Source organism: Narcine bancroftii, chromosome 6 (assembly GCF_036971445.1).
Source record: "Narcine bancroftii isolate sNarBan1 chromosome 6, sNarBan1.hap1, whole genome shotgun sequence".
NCBI lineage: Eukaryota > Metazoa > Chordata > Chondrichthyes > Torpediniformes > Narcinidae > Narcine > Narcine bancroftii.
Genome location: NC_091474.1, coordinates 37440913 through 37457674, shown reverse-complemented (window position 1 = coordinate 37457674; position 16762 = coordinate 37440913). Strand labels below are relative to the sequence as shown.

Below are 16762 nucleotides of genomic sequence, written 5' to 3'. Positions count from 1 at the left end.
CCTATTTTTGTGATTTTTCTGTTATATTTTAAGTCTACTTCAAGCATACAACACCATGAAGTGTAACACGTCATTGAAAATTCATTTTCTGCATTCGGACTTGAACTTCTTCCCTGTTGATCCTGGTGCAGTCAATGATGAACATGGTGAAAGATTTCAACAGGACACTGCAACCATGGAAAAGTAGCATCAGGTGCATCTGGAGCCCATCAATGCTGGCCAACTATTGTTGGGCACTGACACAAGATACTGAAAAGAAACCAAAATAGCGACAAAACATTTTTTGGTAAGTTGAACTAACGCAATGTGTCAGAATCATTATGCAATTAAACATGCTATTTTTTTCAAGAAGCAAACATTTTGAAAAAGCTTGTTGTTCAGTGTAATTATTTTCCTTTATCACAGTATACTTAAAGTTCTGCATTCTCAATTAAAAAAGAATGCAATCTGCAACACTAATATTTCACTTAAAATATTCCCTATAATGTTTTGTTGAATAACTGGTATACTTTTACCAAATTTAGATTATCAATGTGTATGTCAATTTTTGCCTGTTTTCCACAGAAATGAGGTGAGACTGGCATGGAATTTTGACACAAACTTCGGAGACCTGCAAGAAATTCCTAGTATGTCAATATTTGTGGGGAGACCCAGGAATTTTTTTTTTAACAGTTGCAGAGATTCACCAAGGTATAACAATATTTGCAGAGTCTATGGGTTATGATAGTGATTGAAACTAATATCTAAGACTCATTTCTGTGTGTTGAGAAGATTTTAGGATCTCTTCTGCTCCTGATGTTTTCTTTTTATTAAGATTGAACTACAGTAATGTGGTACTTAGGAATGCTGATAGCTGGGTGTTGTACTCAGCCTGGCAGGGACCATGAATAGTATTTTCACGCATGACAATCATGAAGAAATATTATTGACTATAGATTCTTAAAATCAGACAAATCAGTTTGAAATTCTTTAAAGAATACTGAATGGTAAATGGTTCTATTTGCATATTCATTTTATTCTGACATATTTTATTTAAATTATAATTGATACTTCTATGGATCACAATAAAATCTTTCATATCGGCAGTTTTGTCATAGAATTGTGTAATAGTTTGTAGCATATGTTTACAATTGATTCTTGCGAAAGCTCATCTTTATATATGTTCCAGAACTTGGGTTTTGATTTATTGTTCATTCATTGAGCCAATGTTACACCTGAAAACTTGCACGATAAGGTTTAGTGATCCAAATCACTTCATTTATTAGCTTTACCTTAAGATGGAGAGACCAGAGGAACTGCAAGCAGTTGACAGCTCTGGAGCTGCTTTCTCAAAGTACAAAGGTTCTATCATACACTCATATATGTTCGTTAAACAATGGAGTAAATACTTGCTGACAACGTATCAGCACATTTTGCGAGTTAGTCATAATCACAAGTTTCAACATCTTGGACATCTTGTTTTGATTACATTGTGCATCCTGATACAAAGAGTTGCATTTCACTAGTTTTGCACGTGGCTAGGAGGCTGTTTGTGTATATGTTATCTCAGTTCTCACATGTCGCTTTGCAAGCTGTTTTAGAATGATTAATTCATGTATCCAGTTTACCCCTTTACAGTAGAATAGTGCAGAGAAAGTAAGGTTTTAAAACTAATTTAACTAATTTGTGATACTATCAGGACTATTGATATAAGCCGAAAAATAAATTAAGGAGAACCCAGCAGTGCTTTGCCAACACCTATACAGTTCAAAAAAAGATGTGCCTTTCACAAGAATTCTAATTATATACACAGATAGAAAAATCTGGAAAGCTGATCATTTAAACATAAATTGAGTAATTTACAGAAAAAAAATGACACTGCTCCCAAAAAAGCTGACGGAATACATAGATTCCGTATGTAGGTTCTACATCATATCAAAATGAAAAGCATTATGTGGTTAATATACCTTATAACTGAAAAAAAGAGTTAGTCATCACTTTTTAATCTTACAGATATTGGTTCAGAATGAAATGCATTTACTGAAGGCATGCAATTTATTTTGCAGTATTCTAGATAGGCGTATACAGAGCCGTTATCATACCCACACTCCTGTTCGGCTCCGAATCATGGGTCCTCTACCGGCATCACCTACGGCTCCTAGAACGCTTCCACCAGCGTTGTCTCCGCTCCATCCTCAACATTCATTGGAGCGCTTTCATCCCTAACGTCGAAGTACTCAAGATGGCAGAGGTCGACAGCATCGAGTCCACGCTGCTGAAGATCCAGCTGCGCTGGGTGGGTCATGTCTCCAGAATGGAGGACCATCGCCTTCCCAAGATCGTGTTATATGGCGAGCTCTCCACTGGCCACCGTGACAGAGGTGCACCAAAGAAAAGGTACAAAGACTGCCTAAAGAAATCTCCACATTGACCACCGCCAGTGGGCTGATAACGCCTCAAACCGTGCATCTTGGCGCCTCAGTTTGGCGGGCAGCAACCTCCTTTGAAGACCGCAGAGCCCACCTCACTGACAAAAGGCAAAGGAGGAAAAACCCAACACCCAACCCCAACCAACCAATTTTCCCCTGCAACCGCTGTAACTGTGTCTGCCTGTCCCGCATCGGACGTCAGCCACCAACGAGCCTGCAGCTGACCTGGACATTTACCCCCTCCATAAATCTTCGTCCGCGAAGCCAAGCCAAAGAATTCTAGTTTGATGTTAATAATAGAATGAATGATACCCTGAGCAATAAGATTTCAGTTGATGTTGAAATACAGTTCCAGTTGCTAAATGACTCACCCTGCCTTATAAATACCCAAGGTTTAGCCCCCGAATCTATCCCACTAAAGCCTAATGATAGCCCAACATTACATAGTGAAATTTGCCCTCAGTGAAAACAGGATTTTATTTCCAAACTGAAATATTTGGAGTCTATACTGCCATGTGTATCTTCAGTAGGTAGATAAGAGAGGTTAAAGTCCATAGTTATTTCTCATATGGCTGTTCTTTTGACATCAACTCAATGTTCAGTCTGGTGACCATTCAGACAACTTGGTAGTTAGAGGAGCAAACTACTCCAAAGTTATTGCACTAACACTTCTCAATGACCACATTCTATTCCATTTCTCCTCACATTTTTTTCTTCTTCTCTGTAGTGAGATGTGGTACACCTCTTTAGGAAAGTTTTATGTAGGCCAGGTTCAGGTGGTAAACAGCAGAAGATTTTCTTCTTAATGCTTGAGGTGGCCATGAGATTTCAAAGGATTTGGCTCCTAAGACTAGTCCCTCTGCCCATGTAGCACTATGCAGGCAATGGCACACAATATTTCAAATGATGATATAGATCGAGCAAGTGTGGAAAACTGGATAAAGAGGTATGAAGGCCATGGAAGCCTCCTGGCATACATGCACAAATGTTGAGGAGTATCCTGCAAGATTAAGTGGGCTGACTGCATCTTTCTCATGTCAAACTTTTATATCTTAGTTGAAAATAGAGTGGTAATGTGCATGATTGATTTTTTAATACCCCTAAATGGCCTAAAACTCCACTTCACATGACATTATATGATATGGCTGTGGCCTGGAGTCACATATACTGTAGGTTGGACAAAGTAAATTCAAAATCCAAAACAAACCAAAGAGATGCATTAGCGATTGCGCTATTCATAAGTGAGTGACTTATTTTCACTCTGATTTGTTCATTGTTCAGTGGCTGATTAGGCCAATATGGGATCACCAGCCTTCTCCTCAGATGAGTTTGATGGGGAGTTTGCAAACAGTGGGTTTGTTCCATGGCTTACACAAGTCTTCAGTGCACTCCCAAAGGAAAGACTCACAGATCCAAATACAGAACCAAATATTAATGTTTGTTGTCTTTTACATTGTACATATGCATTAAAATTTTCATTTGTATTTGTTTAGCAAACAATTTAATTAAAAAAAGACAAATACACAATCAAAATGAAAAAATGGTGACTTTCAACAGTACCATCACTCCTTATGTGTGGTTGGAGCAGTCCATGATTAGTGTAACAAGGGGAGGATCAAGAATCTGATAGCTGATGGAAAGAAACTGTACTTGAATTTAGGTGTCCGTTTTCTGTATCTTCTACCCGAAGGGAGCAGTGAGCAGAGGTTGTAAATTCTACAGAATTTTGAAAAATGTTATCTCAAACTGAAGTTCCCTATTCCTCTTTCCACAGATGTAACCTGACTTGCTGAATATTTGCTGTTTTTGTTTTGTTTGTGGCCTCTGCAATTTTTTTTTGTTGCTTTTCCTATTTATGGGCAGAGTCCTTAAATAGAATGAATTTATACAACATATTTGGCTTCTTGGATCATTGGGATCTCTTTTGGGGAAGGCATGACCTCTACAAGAAGGATGGGTTACACCTAAACCCAAAAAGGGTCAATATATTGGCAGCTAGGTTTGGTACAGCCGTCGGATGCGGTTTAAACTAATTTGGCAGGGGGGTGGGAACCTGTATGATAGGGCAAAGGACAGAAAAGATAAAACAGGAAAAGTTAGGTTAGGCAGCGAAAGTAAAAAAATCAGAAAGAGCAAGGAGGGTGAAAAAAACAAATATGAAGGCTTTATATCTTAATGCAAGAAGCATTCGGAACAAGGTAGCTGAATTAGCTGTGAAAATTGAGACAGACAAATATGATTTTGATTTGGATTACAGAAACATGGCTGCAGGGTGGGCAACCCTGGGAACTTAACATCCCGGGGTATACGATATTTAGGAGGGATCGGCAAGAAAGAAAAGGGGGTGGGGTAGTATTGATGGTGAGAGAAGGGACCGACACGATTGACAGGAAGGATATTAACTCAGAAGATGCGGAATCTATATGGGTAAAACTGAGGAATAGGAAGGGGCGGAAAACGTTACTGGGGGTAGTATATAGGCCTCCAAATAGTAGTGTAGAGGTGAGGGAAGGCATTAAAAGAGAAATTAGAAAAGCGTGCAATAAGGGAACAGCTGTCATCATGGGAGACTTTAATTTGCATATAGATTGGACTAGTCAAATTGGTAAAAATACAGAGGAGGAGGAATTCCTTGAATGTTTACAGGACGGTTATCTAGACCAATATGTCGAGGAACCATCTCGGGAGCAGGCCATTTTAGATTGGGTATTATGCAATGATAAGGGGCTAATCAGCAATCTTGTTGTGCGAGGCCCTTTGGGTAGGAGTGATCACAATATGATCAAATTCTCACTCGACATGGAGAGTGATGAAATTAAAACCGAGACTAAGGTCCTGAATTTAAATAAAGGGAATTATGATGGTATGAGATGGGAGTTGAGTAAGATTGATTGGGTGGTGTTTATGGGGGAGTTGACTGTGGATAGACAATGGAAAGCATTCACACATCTAATGGAGAAATTGCAAAAATCGTTTATACCGGTTTGGCATAAAAATAAACCAAAAAAGGTGACTCAACCGTGGATAACAAGGGAAATTAGAGACAGCATTGGGTCCAAAGAGAGAGCATATCAATTGGCCAAAAAAAGTACCGCAACCGAAGACTGGGAGCAGTTCAAGATGCACCAAAGGAGGACAAAGGGATTAATCAAGAGAGCAAAAATAAATTACGAAAGTAAGCTTGCGGCAAATATAAAAACCGACTGCAAAAGCTTTTACACATATGTCAAGAGGAGAAGATTGGTGAAATCTAGAGTAGGTCCTTTGCAGTCGGAATCAGGGGAATATATAATGGGGAATAAGGAAATGGCAGACCAATTAAATTCTTACTTTAGTTCTGTTTTTACAAGAGAGGATACAAATAACCTCCCAAGGATGTTGGGAAACATAGAGACTAATGCAAGGGAGGAACTGAAAGAAATCAATATCTCTAAGGACATGGTCTTGGGGAAATTGATGGGATTGAAGGCAGATAAATCCCAAGGGCCTGATAATCTACATCCTAGGGTACTTAAGGAAGTGACCATTCAGATAGCAGATGCTTTAAGAATTATTTTCCAGAACTCGATAGACTCAAGATCAGTACCCATGGATTGGAGGGTAGCTAATGTTACCCTACTATTTAAAAAGGGGGGTAGAGAAAAAGCAGGGAATTATAGGCCGGTGAGCCTTACATCAGTAGTGGGCAAAATGATGGAATCCATTATTAAGGATGTCTTTGGCTTGGCTTCGCGGACGAAGATTTATGGAGGGGGTAAAAAGTCCACGTCAGCTGCAGGCTCGTTTGTGGCTGGCAAGTCCGATGCGGGACAGGCAGACACGATTGCAGCGGTTGCAGGGGAAAATTGGTTGGTTGGGGTTGGGTGTTGGGTTTTTCCTCCTTTGCCTTTTGTCAGTGAGGTGGGCTCTGCGGTCTTCTTCAAAGGAGGTTGCTGCCCGCCAAACTGTGAGGCGCCAAGATGCACGGTTTGAGGCGTTATCAGCCCACTGGCGGTGGTCAATGTGGCAGGCACCAAGAGATTTCTTTAGGCAGTCCTTGTACCTTTTCTTTGGTGCACCTCTGTCACGGTGGCCAGTGGAGAGCTCGCCATATAACACGATCTTGGGAAGGCGATGGTCCTCCATTCTGGAGACGTGACCCATCCAGCGCAGCTGGATCTTCAGCAGCGTGGACTCGATGCTGTCGACCTCTGCCATCTCGAGTACTTCGACGTTAGGGGTGTAAGCGCTCCAATGGATGTTGAGGATGGAGCGGAGACAACGCTGGTGGAAGCGTTCTAGGAGCCGTAGATGGTGCCGGTAGAGGACCCAGGATTCGGAGCCGAACAGGAGTGTGGGTATGACAACGGCTCTGTATACGCTTATCTTTGTGAGGTTTTTCAGTTGGTTGTTTTTCCAGACTCTTTTGTGTAGTCTTCCAAAGGCGCTATTTGCCTTGGCGAGTCTGTTGTCTATCTCATTGTCGATCCTTGCATCTGATGAAATGGTGCAGCCGAGATAGGTAAACTGGTTGACCGTTTTGAGTTTTGTGTGCCCGATGGAGATGTGGGGGGGCTGGTAGTCATGGTGGGGAGCTGGCTGATGGAGGACCTCAGTTTTCTTCAGGCTGACTTCCAGGCCAAACATTTTGGCAGTTTCCGCAAAGCAGGACGTCAAGCGCTGAAGAGCTGGCTCTGAATGGGATGTAATAGCGGAGCATATGACTAGCAGAGAAGGGATCGGACGGAGTCAACATGGATTTACAAAAGGTAAATCGTGCTTGACAAATCTATTCGAATTCTTTGAGATGATGACAGGTAAAATAGATGGGGGAGAGCCAGTCGATGTGGTGTACCTGGACTTCCAAAAGGCTTTCGATAAGGACCCTCATAAACGACTGGCTTCCAAAATCAAGGATCATGGGATTGGGGGCAAAGTATTGATGTGGATTGAGAACTGGCTGGCAGGTAGAAGACAGAGAGTTGGGATAAATGGCTCATTTTCTGAGTAGCAGGTGGTGACCAGTGGGGTACCACAGGGATCTGTACTGGGACCCCAGCTGTTCACAATTTACATTAATGATCTGGACGAGGGGATTGGATGTAATATGTCCAAATTTGCAGATGACACTAAGCTAGGAGGGGTTGTGTACATGGAAGAGGGGGTCAGGAAGCTCCAGTGTGATTTGGATAAATTGAAGGACTGGGCAGATACATGGCAAATGCACTACAATGTGGATAAATGTGAGGTTATCCACTTTGGTAATACAAACTGGAGGGCAGATTACTATTTGAATGGCAATAGATTAAGAGATGGTGAAGTGCAGAGAGACCTAGGGGTACTTGTACATCAGTCTCTGAAGGCAAGCATGCAGATACAGCAGGCGGTTAAAAAGGCAAATGGTATGTTGGCCTTCATATCAAGAGGGTTTGAGTATACGAACAAGCATACCTTACTGCAGCTGTACAGGGCCTTGGTGAGGCCCCACCTGGAGTATTGTGTGCAGTTTTGGTCACCTTATCTAAGGAAGGATGTTCTTGCAATGAAGGGAGTGCAGAGGCGATTCACCAGGCTGATACCTGGAATGGCAGGAATGACTTATGAGGAAAGATTGCGCAAATTGGGATTGTACTTGCTGGAGTTTAGAAGATTAAGAGGGGATCTCATAGAGACATATAAAATTCTGGCAGGACTGGACAGAATGGATGCAGATGAGATGTTTGTAATGATGGGAAAATCCAGAACCCGGGGCCATGGTTTGAGGATAATAGGCAAACCATTTAGGACCGAGATGAGGAGGAATTTCTTTACCCAGAGGGTGGTGAATCTGTGGAATTCATTGCCACAGAGGGCAGTAGAGGCAGGTTCATTAAATATATTTAAGAGGGAATTAGATCTATTTCTTCAGTATAAGGGTATTAAAGGTTATGGAGAGAAGGTGGGGACGGGGTACTGAACTTTAAGAGTTGGAGTAGGTCATTCGACCCTTCGAGCCTGCTCCGCCATTCAACGAGATCATGGCTGATCTTAAAGTTCAGTACCCCGTCCCTGCCTTCTCTCTGTAACCTTTAATACCCTTATACTGAAGAAATAGATCTAATTCCCTCTTAAATATATTTAATGAACCTGCCTCTACTGCCCTCTGTGGCAATGAATTCCACAGATTCACCACCCTTTTCTTTGCTCTGTATCTATTGCAAACTTTTACTTCGTGATGATCACCCTGATTTGACCAAAGGGTATCTTCAACTTCTTGACATACAACAGGAGGAGCGAGATGCTGAGAACATCTGGTCTTGCGCAGCCGCATTGGGGAGGCGTGCCTGCCGATTTGCGCCTGCGCGGTGAGTCAGCCAGCTGCGATTTGAAGCCCGACGCGGGCGGTGCACACCCAAGATTCCCATCGAGTCCGTTACATTCGTGCTGGGCGTTGGGTACTTGCCGCACCAAGAGTTATGGCGGGTTGCGATGAGCTGCGAGAAGATGCTGTGGCCGATTTCTTGGCAAGGAATGGCGGGCGTGTAAAGAACAAGGAGTTGATTGAGAGGTTTAAAACGTTGATCAACGCCCCTGATCCGCAGCTGAAAGGTAAGCGGAAAGCCTCTGGGGCGGGGATCGCGCTGCTCCTCGCACCTGGTTGGTAGACGTCGTTGCACGTCATGGCGACTGGAACAATGAATGGTCAGTCGGTGTGTCAATCAAGGGCGGAACGTCCCCGACTGGCCTATCACGTTGGGCGAGGGTCGTTGGTTGACTCTGGGGTCGGTCTGTGACGAAATGGTTGAAGAGAGGTGTGAAAGGGCTGGCCTATAGGGGTAAATATGATCACAGAACTTCTCTGCGAAATGCCATGTTGATCGACTTAACGGGTTTCTGAAATTGATCGATGGGAATGGCCAAGACCCTGCAACCTTGTACACGAGCAGGGTAGTACAGGAACAGGGCCACGTGTCTCTGACCATCATGATGACCAAATCAAATAATGTCTTGTACTTGATCCATATTCCTTCATCCCTTTCATAATCTTGTCCATCTCGGAGCCTCTTAACTACTGCTATTGTATCTGCTGCAACTATGACTCAAGGTAGTTGAAGAATACTATCATCTGATTGAACCAGTGCAACCTGATGAAGCAGTGTTCTCTGGTCCATGGTGCAAACACTTGTATTGACAAATGATGCATGTACACAGAACTGATAATAAATAGTAGGGTCATGGGGAGTTTTGGCAGTTCAATAGTCATTCAGCAATCTCACAGTCTCAGCCTGGTGGTTTTGGGTCAAATACTGTATCTCCTTCCCAACAGAAGTAGCTGACCCATGCTGTGTGTGCATTGGTAGAAGTCCTCACTAATTTTGCGAGTTCTCTTTCGACAACGATCCTCGGGTGGGGGGGCGGGTGGGGAGAGGATGTTGGGAAGTAGACACCAGTAATGCTCTCTGCTGCTTTTACAGACCTGTGGATTGACTTCTGATCCAATGCAATGTATCAACCTTACCACACTGACGTGCAGCTGTGCAGAATGTTCTCAATACGCTCCTGTAGAAAGTTGACAGATTGATGGCTGGTAGCCTTGCCTGCCTCAGCCTTCTAAGGAAGTGTAGTCGCGGTTATGCCTTTCTGACAAGTGAGAAATGGGTCGGTTCTTGAGTGCAGTCTGAGGAACTTGTTGCTATAGTGGAGGGTGGTTGTCCCTCATCCTCGAAATCCACAATCATATCTTTTGTCTTGTCTTCACTGAGACTCAGATTGTTATTCTCGCACCATTTCACAAGATTTTCCACTGCTTCCCTGTAATGTGACGCATTGTTGTTGCTGATGAGGCCAACTACTGTTGTGTCATCTGAAAACCTGATGGCTCTGTTGAGCTGGATCTGACATTTCAGTCGTGGGTTAGTAGCTTGAACAGGAGCGGGCTGAGTATACAGCCCTGAGGTGCGACAGTGCTCAGCATTACATTCTGTTGCCAATCCATACAGACTGTGGTCTTTATGTTAGGAAGGCTAGAATACAATAACAGAGAAGGGAGTTGAGTACCAATGAGGACAGCTTCGACATTGACCTCTAGGGAATAATTTTTTTAATGTTGAGCTAAAGTCAGTAGCCTGGCCTATGAGGCTAGTTTACCAGCTGGGTCAGGATGAACATTGTTCCACAAGCTGCCAGTAGAACAATGGAGAACTCTGCAGCATGAAAAATGTGCTATGCACATCTCGCTTCCACTTCCTCCCTCTCAAATCCAATGCACGTCCTCTAGTGTTTACCTGTAATATTTTCTAATCGGGAAGAAAGAGAGGCTGGCCCTCGATGAGTAAATACTGCCAAGGGTGAATATATATCGAGGTCATAATAATCAATTTAGTTTGGATTTTTTTTCATATGTTTGGCTTCACTATAGTAAGATAAAGTCCAATGTTTTGTAGTTGATACTTATGAGTTCATTGTATTCCTAATTCAGGCTTGCGCGGATGGCCATTGCAGTTTAATAGTCTGACATTCAACAAGTTGCATTTGCATCAAACGTTTTGCAATTGACTTGGATAGAAACATTATAGCAGATGATCAGAAGTTTTGGTTAAGAGAATTTTTTTTTAAAGTTGAATGAGTCTGAAAATTTAAAAATGGATTCTCCTGTTTATTACACAATGTTGATTGATAAGCACAGAATGTAAGTGAAATTGATATGGCATGGTCTGCAGACTTGACCAGGTACTCCGTCCAGGCTGGATGCTTTCCTCGGATTCACTCTCCTGAAGGCTGCATGCATGTCATCAGATCCAGACAGGATGGGATCATCAGGGGACATTGGGGTTCTGAGGGGTGGTTCTTCACTGTTACTGTTATCAATTCAGGGGTAGAAGGCATTGAGTTCCTCTGGGATCGAAGCTTTGGCTTTGTAGCAGGTTATGCCATTCAGACCCTGTCATAGGTGTCGGCTGTCCCTTGTTTCAGTTTTCATCCAGAATCTCCACTTCGCCCAGGAGATAGGTTTTCACAGGTCATACCTGCTCTTTCTGTATTAATCTGGATCCCTGGATTTAAATGCCTGTGGTCTGGCTTTCAGCAGGTTCTGGATTTCGTTGTTCATCCAGGGCTTTAGGTTGGGGAAAACCCTGAACGATTTGGTAAGGACCCATTCATCCACTGCCGTTTTGAAAGACTGTGACAACCCTGGTGTAATCGTTCAGATTCTCAGCAGAGTCCTTGAACGCTGCCTAATCCGCTGACTCGAGGAAGTCCTATAACCATTCTTCAGCCTCCCGTGACCACCTTCTAGCTGTACTGATCTCTGGAGCCTCTCTTTTTTGGGCTCTGTCTGTATGAAGGCAGAAGGAACACAGCCAGCTGATCTGACTTGCCAAAATGTGATCTCGGGAAAGAACGGTAGGCCTTCTTTATCTTGGTGTAGCAGTGATTGAGTGTGCTGGGACCTCTGGTCGTTTGTGGTTGAGACTGAATGGCTCTCAGCAAATTGGATGGAAATTACTTCTCATGCATATTGAAAGTTGAGGACATGGATTATGACTATTGGTTCCAGAATTGCACTCTGATATTTGAGGGAAAGAAAAGAAGTGGTTAAAAATTTTGGAAAGAGAGAAAAGTTAATCCCAGCAGTCCTAGGCCTAAATATATATATATATATATAGATATATATATATATCTATATATATATATATATAGATATATATATATATCTATATATATATATATATATAGATATATATATTTACATATTATATATATATTTATATATCACATATATATTATATATATATAAAACATATATTATTTATATATATATTTATATATATATATATAATATATTATTTATATATATATATATAAAATATATGTTATTTATATATATATATTATATATATATATATATATATGATGCTGTGGATAAAAAATTTGATCAGCAAAAGTCAATTATTTACAAGTTCCAAACTGTCACCTTTTTTTAAAGTGCAGCACAAAACAAACAGCTGGAGAACTCTGGTCAAGCAGCATCAATGGGACAAAAAGAATTGTCAGTGTTTCAGTTGGAGACCCTGCAATGGGACTGGCAATGGAGGAGGAGGTGTGGAGTTAGGACACTGAAACAGATTTGTAACAGCTGGAAGCAGAAAAGTAAATAAAGCAGGTAGGATTAGGGGGATGGTGAAGACGATAAGCAATGATGCAAAGACTAAAGGATACGCATTCTGATAAGTGGGGTAACTGATAATGGGAACCGTTAAGGGAGAAAAGAAGGGCAAATGGAGCCAGATGGAGGAGGAATCTGGTGGGTGAAAGTATGGTTTATAGATCGATGCAACCAGAACGGGGAAGAGGAGGGAACTGGGTCTTGGGGGATATGGGAATGGAAAAGCATTGGGAGGAATGGAGGTGCATTGGAGAGAGAGTAAGGGGAGGAGGGGAGAGAGAGTAAGGGGTGGAGGGGAGAGGGAGTAAGGGGTGGAGGGGAGAGGGAGTAAGGGGTGGAGGGGAGAGGGAGTAAGGGGTGGAGGGGAGAGGGAGTAAGGGGTGGAGGGGAGAGGGAGTAAGGGGTGGAGGGGAGAGGGAGTAAGGGGTGGAGGGGAGAGGGAGTAAGGGGTGGAGGGGAGAGGGAGTAAGGGGTGGAGGGGAGAGGGAGTAAGGGGTGGAGGGGAGAGGGAGTAAGGGGTGGAGGGGAGAGGGAGTAAGGGGTGGAGGGGAGAGGGAGTAAGGGGTGGAGGGGAGAGGGAGTATAAGGGTGGAGGGGAGAGGGAGTAAGGGGTGGAGGGGAGAGGGAGTAAGGGGTGGAGGGGAGAGGGAGTAAGGGGTGGAGGGGAGAGGGAGTAAGGGGTGGAGGGGAGAGGGAGTAAGGGGTGGAGGGGAGAGGGAGTAAGGGGTGGAGGGGAGAGGGAGTAAGGGTGGAGGGGAGAGGGAGTAAGGGGTGGAGGGGAGAGGGAGTAAGGGGTGGAGGGGAGAGGGAGTAAGGGGTGGAGGGGAGAGGGAGTAAGGGGTGGAGGGGAGAGGGAGTAAGGGGTGGAGGGGAGAGGGAGTAAGGGGTGGAGGGGAGAGGGAGTAAGGGGTGGAGGGGAGAGGGAGTAAGGGGTGGAGGGGAGAGGGAGTAAGGGGTGGAGGGGAGAGGGAGTAAGGGGTGGAGGGGAGAGGGAGTAAGGGGTGGAGGGGAGAGGGAGTAAGGGGTGGAGGGGAGAGGGAGTAAGGGGTGGAGGGGAGAGGGAGTAAGGGGTGGAGGGGAGAGGGAGTAAGGGGTGGAGGGGAGAGGGAGTAAGGGGTGGAGGGGAGAGGGAGTAAGGGGTGGAGGGGAGAGGGAGTAAGGGGTGGAGGGGAGAGGGAGTAAGGGGTGGAGGGGAGAGGGAGTAAGGGGTGGAGGGGAGAGGGAGTAAGGGGTGGAGGGGAGAGGGAGTAAGGGGTGGAGGGGAGAGGGAGTAAGGGGTGGAGGGGAGAGGGAGTAAGGGGTGGAGGGGAGAGGGAGTAAGGGGTGGAGGGGAGAGGGAGTAAGGGGTGGAGGGGAGAGGGAGTAAGGGGTGGAGGGGAGAGGGAGTAAGGGGTGGAGGGGAGAGGGAGTAAGGGGTGGAGGGGAGAGGGAGTAAGGGGTGGAGGGGAGAGGGAGTAAGGGGTGGAGGGGAGAGGGAGTAAGGGGTGGAGGGGAGAGGGAGTAAGGGGTGGAGGGGAGAGGGAGTAAGGGGTGGAGGGGAGAGGGAGTAAGGGGTGGAGGGGAGAGGGAGTAAGGGGTGGAGGGGAGAGGGAGTAAGGGGTGGAGGGGAGAGGGAGTAAGGGGTGGAGGGGAGAGGGAGTAAGGGGTGGAGGGGAGAGGGAGTAAGGGGTGGAGGGGAGAGGGAGTAAGGGGTGGAGGGGAGAGGGAGTAAGGGGTGGAGGGGAGAGGGAGTAAGGGGTGGAGGGGAGAGGGAGTAAGGGGTGGAGGGGAGAGGGAGTAAGGGGTGGAGGGGAGAGGGAGTAAGGGGTGGAGGGGAGAGGGAGTAAGGGGTGGAGGGGAGAGGGAGTAAGGGGTGGAGGGGAGAGGGAGTAAGGGGTGGAGGGGAGAGGGAGTAAGGGGTGGAGGGGAGAGGGAGTAAGGGGTGGAGGGGAGAGGGAGTAAGGGGTGGAGGGGAGAGGGAGTAAGGGGTGGAGGGGAGAGGGAGTAAGGGGTGGAGGGGAGAGGGAGTAAGGGGTGGAGGGGAGAGGGAGTAAGGGGTGGAGGGGAGAGGGAGTAAGGGGTGGAGGGGAGAGGGAGTAAGGGGTGGAGGGGAGAGGGAGTAAGGGGTGGAGGGGAGAGGGAGTAAGGGGTGGAGGGGAGAGGGAGTAAGGGGTGGAGGGGAGAGGGAGTAAGGGGTGGAGGGGAGAGGGAGTAAGGGGTGGAGGGGAGAGGGAGTAAGGGGTGGAGGGGAGAGGGAGTAAGGGGTGGAGGGGAGAGGGAGTAAGGGGTGGAGGGGAGAGGGAGTAAGGGGTGGAGGGGAGAGGGAGTAAGGGGTGGAGGGGAGAGGGAGTAAGGGGTGGAGGGGAGAGGGAGTAAGGGGTGGAGGGGAGAGGGAGTAAGGGGTGGAGGGGAGAGGGAGTAAGGGGTGGAGGGGAGAGGGAGTAAGGGGTGGAGGGGAGAGGGAGTAAGGGGTGGAGGGGAGAGGGAGTAAGGGGTGGAGGGGAGAGGGAGTAAGGGGTGGAGGGGAGAGGGAGTAAGGGGTGGAGGGGAGAGGGAGTAAGGGGTGGAGGGGAGAGGGAGTAAGGGGTGGAGGGGAGAGGGAGTAAGGAGGAGAGTGAGGGGAGAGGGAGTAAGGAGGAGAGTGAGGGGAGAGGGAGTAAGGAGGAGAGTGAGGGGAGAGGGAGTAAGGAGGAGAGTGAGGGGAGAGGGAGTAAGGAGGAGAGTGAGGGGAGAGGGAGTAAGGAGGAGAGTGAGGGGAGAGGGAGTAAGGAGGAGAGTGAGGGGAGAGGGAGTAAGGAGGAGAGTGAGGGGAGAGGGAGTAAGGAGGAGAGTGAGGGGAGAGGGAGTAAGGAGGAGAGTGAGGGGAGAGGGAGTAAGGAGGAGAGTGAGGGGAGAGGGAGTAAGGAGGAGAGTGAGGGGAGAGGGAGTAAGGAGGAGAGTGAGGGGAGAGGGAGTAAGGAGGAGAGTGAGGGGAGAGGGAGTAAGGAGGAGAGTGAGGGGAGAGGGAGTAAGGAGGAGAGTGAGGGGAGAGGGAGTAAGGAGGAGAGTGAGGGGAGAGGGAGTAAGGAGGAGAGTGAGGGGAGAGGGAGTAAGGAGGAGAGTGAGGGGAGAGGGAGTAAGGAGGAGAGTGAGGGGAGAGGGAGTAAGGAGGAGAGTGAGGGGAGAGGGAGTAAGGAGGAGAGTGAGGGGAGAGGGAGTAAGGAGGAGAGTGAGGGGAGAGGGAGTAAGGAGGAGAGTGAGGGGAGAGGGAGTAAGGAGGAGAGTGAGGGGAGAGGGAGTAAGGAGGAGAGTGAGGGGAGAGGGAGTAAGGAGGAGAGTGAGGGGAGAGGGAGTAAGGAGGAGAGTGAGGGGAGAGGGAGTAAGGAGGAGAGTGAGGGGAGAGGGAGTAAGGAGGAGAGTGAGGGGAGAGGGAGTAAGGAGGAGAGTGAGGGGAGAGGGAGTAAGGAGGAGAGTGAGGGGAGAGGGAGTAAGGAGGAGAGTGAGGGGAGAGGGAGTAAGGAGGAGAGTGAGGGGAGAGGGAGTAAGGAGGAGAGTGAGGGGAGAGGGAGTAAGGAGGAGAGTGAGGGGAGAGGGAGTAAGGAGGAGAGTGAGGGGAGAGGGAGTAAGGAGGAGAGTGAGGGGAGAGGGAGTAAGGAGGAGAGTGAGGGGAGAGGGAGTAAGGAGGAGAGTGAGGGGAGAGGGAGTAAGGAGGAGAGTGAGGGGAGAGGGAGTAAGGAGGAGAGTGAGGGGAGAGGGAGTAAGGAGGAGAGTGAGGGGAGAGGGAGTAAGGAGGAGAGTGAGGGGAGAGGGAGTAAGGAGGAGAGTGAGGGGAGAGGGAGTAAGGAGGAGAGTGAGGGGAGAGGGAGTAAGGAGGAGAGTGAGGGGAGAGGGAGTAAGGAGGAGAGTGAGGGGAGAGGGAGTAAGGAGGAGAGTGAGGGGAGAGGGAGTAAGGAGGAGAGTGAGGGGAGAGGGAGTAAGGAGGAGAGTGAGGGGAGAGGGAGTAAGGAGGAGAGTGAGGGGAGAGGGAGTAAGGAGGAGAGTGAGGGGAGAGGGAGTAAGGAGGAGAGTGAGGGGAGAGGGAGTAAGGAGGAGAGTGAGGGGAGAGGGAGTAAGGAGGAGAGTGAGGGGAGAGGGAGTAAGGAGGAGAGTGAGGGGAGAGGGAGTAAGGAGGAGAGTGAGGGGAGAGGGAGTAAGGAGGAGAGTGAGGGGAGAGGGAGTAAGGAGGAGAGTGAGGGGAGAGGGAGTAAGGAGGAGAGTGAGGGGAGAGGGA

The 16762-nt window shown here is 47.0% G+C and overlaps 1 protein-coding gene across 3 annotated transcripts in view; it reads left to right on the top strand.

Moving 5' to 3' along the window:
• Positions 1–8742: 8742 nt before the first annotated feature.
• LOC138735954 (ankyrin repeat domain-containing protein SOWAHA-like) overlaps positions 8743–16762 on the top strand; it is an 84184-nt gene continuing 76164 nt past the window's right edge. For 2 of the 3 annotated variants that reach the window (XM_069884649.1, XM_069884650.1), the window contains exon 1: positions 8743–8975. In XM_069884649.1, the coding sequence (XP_069740750.1) occupies positions 8843–8975 (133 nt within the window). In that variant the 5' untranslated portion in view covers positions 8743–8842. Of the gene's footprint in view, positions 8976–9084; positions 9472–16762 lie in introns of those variants that run through there. The other variant, XM_069884651.1, reaches the window with a different exon arrangement.